Source organism: Saccopteryx leptura, chromosome 1 (assembly GCF_036850995.1).
Source record: "Saccopteryx leptura isolate mSacLep1 chromosome 1, mSacLep1_pri_phased_curated, whole genome shotgun sequence".
NCBI lineage: Eukaryota > Metazoa > Chordata > Mammalia > Chiroptera > Emballonuridae > Saccopteryx > Saccopteryx leptura.
The window spans coordinates 17736606-17745517 of record NC_089503.1 but is presented as its reverse complement, the minus strand read 5'-3'; the positions used below and the strand labels follow the sequence as shown (position 1 = coordinate 17745517).

The 8912-nt window shown below is 53.6% G+C and overlaps 1 protein-coding gene across 1 annotated transcript; it reads left to right on the top strand.

Moving 5' to 3' along the window:
* The first annotated feature begins 222 nt into the window (after positions 1–222).
* On the top strand, positions 223–4599 carry ZNF408 (zinc finger protein 408). Its single transcript, XM_066362052.1, has 5 exons — positions 223–286; positions 559–836; positions 1557–1618; positions 1832–2088; positions 2932–4599. Exons 1-5 carry the CDS (start codon positions 238–240, stop codon positions 4440–4442), a joined length of 2157 nt encoding a protein of 718 aa, XP_066218149.1. The 5' UTR covers positions 223–237; the 3' UTR covers positions 4443–4599.
* Positions 4600–8912: the final 4313 nt, after the last annotated feature.

Here is an 8912-nt window from a genome sequence, read left to right as displayed (position 1 = left end):
GGAACAATTAGTTCCTGGCTCCCTGATACTCGAATCTCTGGTGGACCTGCGGGATCCCAGACTCGTATTGTTTTTTCGATAGTGTTGCATCACTAGTACTGCCAAATTCCTTGTCCTGTGCACCAATGAAGTCTGACTTTTACGCTTCTTTCCTGAGAGTAAATTTGGCAGATTGTTTCCGGGAGGAGCTGAGAAGGCGATGCTCACTTCCGGCGGCGGGAGGCTTTCTGACCCGGTATGGAGGGGGCGGCAGATCGGCTTTTGGAGAAAGACAGAGTGCCGGTCGGTGAGTGACCCTGCACTGTCGCCGACCCTCGGACTTAGACACACCTGACGTTCTCTGGTCAACTCTCTGCCCCCGACCGTTTTCCTCCCGAGCCCGGGAGCCTCCTCTGGGGGCCTCTTCAGAGCCCTCGAACCCCCTAAGACCGCTCAGGGCTCCCTTGGACCCCTTATCGATCCCTCAGACTCCTGAAGCCAGCCTGGACGTGCGGTCCCCCAGCCCTCACGCCACGACCTCTTGGGCCACGTCCTCACTGTCTTCTTATCTCCTTGCAGCGCCCGAGCCGCGCCTGGACCGGGGCTCAGGATGGAGCCCTCCGGGAGAAGGCTGTGGTCAGGGCCTCGAAGACTTCCCGCCCTGGCCGACCCGAGCCGCCCACGCTCTAAAGAGCCTCCCCCGGGGTTTGGCCCTTGGCCCCTCGCTCGTGGAGAAACAGCGCCTGGGGGTCTGGTGTGTCGGGGAGCCTCTGCAGCCAGGACTGCTTTGGGGGCCGCTGCAAGAGGAGTCTGTCTCCGAGCACAAGGGCGAGGGAGTGACATCACAGCAGGAGAAGGTATTGAGGGATAGGGTGTCTGTCTAATCTCCCTCTTTGAAAATTGGGAGGCCGTTCATACAGCTTCCGGACAGCTCTCGGGTTTGTCAGAAGAAGCAAGGCATTTCAGGAGATGGGAGATGGTTCTGTCCCTTCTCTCCAGAACTGGTCTCTTCCCTTCACCTGCAGCAGTTAAGGACCTGAGATGCAAAAAGTTGTTAGAAGCTGGATTAGTGTAATGCTATCAATAAAAGTCAAGTGGAAGAGTTTTGGAATTAAAGAGCCATGGGATTATACCCCAGCCTTAGTACTTTAGCTAGTTAAATGGGATGTTTCACTTACGGTAACATATAAAGTAAAGGAATGGCTATTTTCTTTATTTTAATCCTCCAGGATTATTTGGAACAATAGATGAAATAGCATTGGTAAAGGGTTTTATTGCATAAGAGGTACTGAAAACAAGAAATTGATACTCCTCTTTTCTGTTTGGTACTCACCGGAAGGCAGTAATGTGTTCAGTAATTCTCCACACCCTGGGGTTGGGGGTGGGGCAGCTTTTTTGGTCTTTATTGAATGAAATATTGTCCAACACAGTCCTATATAGACAGAACCAGAGACCATTAACCTTCAAGGGCTTCATCTTAGACCTCAGGAGAGGTTACGTCTGTCTTGTTTTTGTTTTTCCCCTTACTCTGGCCTCCTCAAACACATGGGAGAAGGACTTTTATTGGTTTATTTCAGGACGTGTCACTAGGCCCATGGGGAGACGTGTGTGCTTGTGAGCAGAGTTCAGGCTGGACCAGGTAAGTTACAGGAGAGTATGTAGTAAGGTCCCTCCTTTGAGGTTTTCTGATGTGGCCTGGGATGGACCAGAAGCTGACTAGTTTCCCATCCAGTGATCTTTTGCAGTGAGTGATCCAGAGGCATGGGGTCCTTTAGGACTCAGACTGACCAGGAGCTGCAGGGAGGGCCCCTTGAAGAAGGTCACTTGAGCTAGCTCTTGCTCTGCTTTGCAGTTTGGTGCAGCGGGGCAGGCTGGAGGGTGAGGGGAACGTGGCCCCCATGTGGATCAGCGAGAGGCTCCACCTGCATGTGTGCCGGGTCGTGCTGCCAGGCTGTGAGCTGCTGCTGTGGCCCCAGTCCCCCTCGGAGGGCCTCCGCCCCACCCAGCCCAGGCTAGAAGAGGCAGCCATGGTGGTGGTGACAGAAGTGGAAACTGCTGTACAAGAGGAAGTGGCCTCTCCTGGAGAGGATGTGGGAGAACCTTGTACAGGTATGTGTCAACTCAATGCTGACTTCCCAAGTTACCACCAGAACAACTTAATTATAAGACAAAGCAGAGCTTATGGCTCAAAAGTAAGGTAGAACACTAGAGTCTCAGTAGCTTTTCTGAGGAGGAAGGGTAAAGCTTGGGTATTTATTGAAATTTTGGAGTCTGGTATAAGGTGGGTCTTCCAGTGTGAGATAGGGGCAGGACTTGATTTGGATTGGTTAAGGAGCATGGCATAATAGTTTACAATTCATGGATACAGGAAGGCTGTAATTTTCAGCCAAAAAGGTTCAGAGTCTCTTTATAAACTGTCGTTTGATGTTTTCTATTGAAGAATGATGAGTCTTATCCTTGGAATGAACAGTATAGATGTTTGCAACTTTTATCTTCCTGCATAAGTTTCCAGGAGTAGTAAGGTCATGTTGATGATGACAGCAAGCTGTGTATAAGTTTCCAATTTATTATGTTGCTTCTGTCTGGGGTAAGGATTGGGTTCATTTATTTTCAAATGAGCTAAGGTGAGGAGGTGGTGGTCTCAACTTACCCTGAGTGCATGTCTCCAGAGGGAGGACAAGGGGACTCTGGGATGGCCTTACTCTAGGGATTATCCAGCTGTTTGGGGCACTGTGGTTTCCGGAGTGCTTCCCCAGGAAGCTCCTGAGACTGGGCAGGAAGATAAATGGAGTGTGTGGCTCATGCTCCAGGGAAAAGATTGATGTCATTGTTCCCACTGAAGTCCAGGGGCTGAATAGGAGAAGACCCATATTCCTTTAATTTCCTGGTGACTCCATTGTCACCACTTACTATAATCTTTACTGACCCCAGTACCCCATTCCTGCTTTGCAGATTCTGGTCACCAATCATCCCCCAGCATCCAGGCAGAGAGTATGGTGGGCGCTGGACCTAAACCTCAAACCCAGGATCAACTTTCCAAGGAGAGCCAGTCTCTTGGTCCTTTGCCACAGAATGGCAGCATGGATGAGGAAGACCCACCCCAGACACAGATGCCAGCTGATCTTCAGAGCAGCTCCACCCCCCAGCAGGGCTTACAGAGCAACGAGGCCACTTCCCCCTCTTCTGCCGGCGGCCCCCAGCTGCACGCTCACCTGGTCGAGAAGTTACATAGCCCTGACGCTCGCTGCCCGCCCAGAGCAAAGACCTCGGAGCCCAGGGCGCGGCCGGATGGAGAGCAGCACCCCGGCTCTTCTGCATGCTTGCAGAGCCCTGACCTGGAGGGAAGCTCCCCGAAACAGGGGCGGCGGTACCGCTGTGGGGAGTGTGGCAAGGCGTTCCTGCAGCTGTGCCACCTGAAGAAACATGCATTCGTGCACACGGGCCACAAGCCCTTCCTCTGCACTGAGTGTGGCAAGAGCTACAGCTCAGAGGAGAGCTTCAAAGCCCACATGCTGGGCCACCGCGGCGTGCGGCCCTTTCCCTGTCCGCAATGTGACAAGGCCTATGGCACCCGGCGAGACCTCAAAGAACACCAGGTGGTACATTCAGGCGCCCGACCTTTTGCCTGCGACCAGTGTGGCAAGGCCTTCGCCCGCCGGCCTTCTCTGCGACTGCATCGCAAGACCCACCAGGTGCCGGCCGCCCCTGCCCCGTGCCCGTGCCCTGTGTGCGGGCGGCCCCTGGCCAACCAGGGCTCCCTGCGGAACCACATGCGGCTCCACACGGGGGAGAAGCCCTTCCTGTGCCCGCACTGTGGCCGGGCATTCCGCCAGCGGGGCAACCTCCGCGGGCACCTGCGGCTGCACACGGGGGAGCGGCCGTACCGCTGCCCGCACTGCGCCGACGCCTTCCCCCAGCTGCCCGAGCTGCGGCGCCACCTCATCTCCCACACTGGCGAGGCGCACCTGTGCCCCGTGTGCGGGAAGGCCCTCCGGGACCCGCACACGCTGCGCGCTCACGAGCGCCTGCACTCGGGGGAGAGGCCCTTCCCGTGCCCCCAGTGTGGCCGCGCTTACACGCTGGCCACCAAGCTGAGGCGCCACCTCAAGTCCCACCTGGCCGACAAGCCCTACCGCTGCCCCACCTGCGGCATGGGCTACACCCTGCCCCAGAGCCTCAAGCGGCACCAGCTCAGCCACCTGCCCAGGGCGCCCTGCGTGCCCTCTGCCGCCGCGGAGCCCACTGTGGTCTTACTGCAGGCCGAGCCCGAGTCGCGGGACACATGCAGCGACCAGCACGTCTCCCCAGCCCGGGATGTCTTCCAGGTCACCATCTCTGAGAACCGGGACAAGTGCTTTGTGGGGCCGGAGGAGCCAGGCCCCAGCCCCAGCCTGGTGCTCATCCACAAAGACATGGGCTTCGGCATCTGGGCCGAGGTGGTAGAGGTGGAGAGCAGCCCCTGACAGCCTCCCGTGCCTCCCGGGCTCTATAAAGACGCGTGTTCTCTAGGGGCTCGGTGTCTGCGTCTTCTTTCTCTTCGGGTTGCCTGCCAGGAACTCGAGTCTGCCAGGAGAAGCAGGTCAAGGACTGCCCTTCCTGCTTCTGGTCCACTAAATTGTTTCCCAGCACTGTAAGATAAACCGCTTAAGATCTTTGTGTCCACTTCCAGCAGAGCTTGTTCTCTCTCCTTAGGAACTGCACAAGGTGCTTATTCTTGAAGCATGTCAGAAGCGACCCGCCCTGTAAGGGCGTGGGGTGCTTAATGCTGGGATAGTTACTCCCACAGAGTTCCCTGAGGGACAAGCTCTTTTGTTTGGAACCAAACTGAGTGACTTTTTTCCCCTTTTTTTTGACAAGAGACATAGAGGGACAGACTGACAGGAAGGGAGAGCTGTTCATTGATTACTTTCTCATATGTGCCTTTGGGGGTCTACAGCAGAGCAAGTGACCCCTTTCTCAAGCCAGCAACCTTTGGGCTCAAGTCTATGTTCCCACACTCAAGCCAGAGACCCTGCATTCAAGCTGGTGACCCTGTACTCAAGCCAGCAACCTCAAGGTTTCGAACCTGGGTCCTCTGCATCCCAGCCCGATGCTCTATCGACTGCGTCACCATCTGGTCAGGTCAAACTGAGTGACTTTTAAGGATTAAAAGGCCAGAGACTGCTTAGCTCATAGCTCCCGAGTCTAATTCGGGCTCTGTGTTATTTCAGCAGCTTTTCTTATCACCTGAGGGCTGTGAAGTTGGTTTTCTTCTGTGCTGAAGTACACTAGACTCCTCAGCATGGCAAAGGAAGGTGTGGCCTGTACCCTTCTGTGTCCCCGGCCCAAAGGCAGTCAGTCCTATTGAGAGGAGGAAAGGAATTAACATCTGTTTTGCATCTGCTGTGGGCCTGGCCTGCCCTGGGTGCTGGAGACTCAGCTGTGAGCAGTGCCCTTCAGGGCTCATGACCCACTGGGGCAGAGAGCGCTGGCTAAGAGTTCAAAGAGCAGCATCACACAGGGCTGTGAGTGTTTTTGGGAACGGTTTAACTGGTCTGGACATCAGGGAACATGTTCCCAAGGGGTAATAATGATAGTGAACCCTCAGCCCGGATTGTGGGCCCGTCCTTCATGTGAGTTTATTTATATATTCCTCTTAGCAACCCTGTGAGGTAGCTGGTTGTAATAGTGTTGCACAAATGAGGAAGCTGAGGAACAGAGATCTTTAAGTATCCTATTCAAGGTAAGAAAGCTACTAGGGGCAGAGCTGAGATTCAAGCCCACGCAGCCCAGTGCGGGAGTGAGGCGCCTCACCTCTGTACTCTGCTGTCCTCCCTCAGTCGCCTGATGGGCGAGTAGGTACAAGGGGGCGTGGGCAGCTGCCTGTGAGGAAGCCCTGAAACAACAGCCAGTGGGTGTGAGAACCGGGGCCAACAGCGCCTGAGCAGAGGCGGAGGGGAGGTGGTGCTGAGCCAGGTCACCCAGAGGCGTGGGCTTTATTCTCAGGACACCTAGAAACTCACCGAAGGGGCCTGACCAGGCGGTGGCGCAGTAGATAGAGCGTCAGACTGGGATGTGGAAGGATCCAGGTTTGAGACCCCAAGGTTGCCAGCTTAAGCGTGGGCTCATCTGGTTTGAGCAAAAAGCTTACCGGCTTGGACCCAAGGTCTTTGGCTCCAGCAAGGGGTTACTCAGTCTGCTGAAGGCCCACGGTCAAGCCACATATGAGAAAGCAATCAATGAACAAATAAGAAGTCGAACACGCAACGAGAAACTGATGATTGATGCTTCTCATCTCTCTCCATTCCTGTCTGTCCTTGTCTATCTCTGCCTCTGTAAAAAAAAAAAAAAAAAAAGGCCCTGGCCGGTTGGCTCAGCGGTAGAGCGTCGGCCTGGCGTGCAGAAGTCCCGGGTTCGGTGTCCGGCCAGGGCACATAGGAGAGGCGCCCATTTGCTTCTCCACTCCCCCCCCTCCTTCCTCTCTGTCTCTCTCTTCCCCTCCCGCAGCCAAGGCTCCATTGGAGCACAGATGGCCTGGGCGCTGGGGATGGCTCCTTGGCCTCTGCCCCGGGCGCTGGGGTGGCTCTGGTCGTAACAGAGCGACGCCCCGGAGGGGCAGAGCATTGCCCCGTGGTGGGCAGAGCACCGCCCCTGGTGGGCGTGCCGGGTGGATCCCGGTCGGGCGCATGCGGGAGTCTGACTGACTGTCTCTCCCTGTTTCCAGCTTCAGAAAAAAAAAAAAAAAACTCACTGAAGGGTTTTGAAGCAGGGAAATGATGCAATCAGATGTCCGCATGATGCGGCAACTGGAGGAGATGGCGGGCAAGGTGCCGTTGTAAGAAAATCAGGCTGCTGAGAATTTGCTCTCCACCGTCCTATGTTCCTTAAGCTGATCTAATTAAATTAAGCTGAGAGGTTAACAAGAGAAAATAACCAATTTAATTACATATGTATGCACAGGAACGCCACATAAAGAGAGTCAGAGACCCGCCTGACCAGGCAGTGGCGCAGTGGATAGAGCGTCAGACTGGGATGTGGAGGACCCAGATTCGAGACCCCGAGGTCGCCAGCTTGAGCACGGGCTCATCTGGTTTGAGCAAAAATTCACCAGCTGGGACCCAGGGTCACTGGCTCAAGCAAGGGGTTGCTCGGTCTGCTGAAGGCCCATGGTTGAGGCACATGTGAGAGAGCAATCAATGAACAACTAAAGTGTCGCAATGCGCAATGAAAAACTAATGATTGATGCTTCTCATCTCTCCGTTCCTGTTTGTCTGTCCCTGTCTATCCTTCTCTGACTCTCTCTCTGTCTCTGTAAAAAAAAAAAAAAAAGAGTCAGAGACCCCCATGTCCATGAGAGGCTCAGAGAGGAAGAAGGAGGTATGTGTGGCACCCTGAGCCAAGGAATGAGGTAAGACGTCCTGCAGCTGCAGAGGGGGAAGGTCATTCACAGGGTCGGAAGGACGCTGTACAGTAATTAGAAGTGGACCAGGCCCTAAACATAAATTCTTTAAGGAGCAGTAAAAATTTATTTTGAGCTCACAGGGTCTCAGTTACTTTCAGCTCAAAGTTATCTACATGCTAGCAGCAGTAGTCAACCTTTTTATACCTACTGCCCACTTTTGTATCTCTGTTACCAGTAAAATTTTCTAACCGCCCACCGGTTCCACAGTAATGGTGATTTATAAAGTAGGGAAGTAAGTTTATTTTATAAAATTTATAAAGCAGAGTTACACAAGTTAAAGCATATAATAATACTTACCAAGTACTTTATGTAGGATTTTCGCTAAGTTTGGCAGAATAAATCTTTATAAAACAACTTACTATAGTTAAATCTATCTTTTTATTTATACTTTGGTTGTTCCACTACCGCCCACCATGAAAGCTGGAACACCCACTAGTGGGAGGTAGGGACCAGGTTGACTACCCCTGTGCTAGAGTGACAAATCTTGGGGCGGCCTGTCTGAGCCCCTTCATCGGTGAACCTCAGAGCCAGGGCTGAAATGTGGCATGTTCTCTGTCTTCCCAGCTCTTCCTCACAATGTCATAAGCAGCCCCACATCTCCCACTTTGCCACTGACGTTAACCCAGCCGCTCACCTGATTGGAATAAGTTCTTGGCAAAGTGTAACTGGAATTTTCCCTGGGAAGGGAGGACAGCAGGCAACTGAGATCTGTGGAGAGAAAAGCCACACCATCCAAAGCCTGAAAAGCTTCTAATATTTTTAGTCAGCTAACGCCATTTCCTGGAGCCTGTACAAGGCTCTGAAGGGTCTAATCTCCCAGCTCCTGCTGCCGACAGGGTCATTCCAACTCAGGTAAGCACTCAGTACATGCCCAGTGTTGTTAAGTATTGCAGGGATGTACTCGCTGCTTGAGATTCAACTGTGCAGGGGAGCAGGGATGCTTTGTGTGGCTGGGGAGGCCTGTTGACATTCCACAACCTCCCTTAGGCTCAAAGCTAGGATGCTCACACCCCTTTGCTACATGGAGAACTTCCCTCAGTTGAAGCTGTCCCTGGTGATACAGAGCAGGGTCAGATGAAAGCCAACAGGTTGGAAGGCACCTGGTTCGGGAGCCTCTGCTTGGCCAACAGTCGTAACTAAAGTGAAAATGGGCATCAGAGAGCACTGTTCAAGCTCTTGTTACAGATGAGAAAATGGAGGCCTAGAGGAAAGTCACCTGCCAAGGCATGGGGCCAGTCAGCAGCAGGCCATGCCAGGGCCCCGTCTTCTGACTACTAATTTAGTGCTCTTCCAGCTAAAATAAAATGCAGCGACATTTCTTAGAAAGGCAGGGTAGGAGCAGGAAGCATCAGCTCGTAGTAGGTGCTTCTTGTATGTGCCTTGACCTGGCAAGCCTGGGGTCCTGAACCGACAGCCTCAGCGTTCCAGGTCAGTGCTCCATCCACTGAGCTACCACAGGTCAGGCTGGAAGATTTATTTTTCCTTGTGGGAT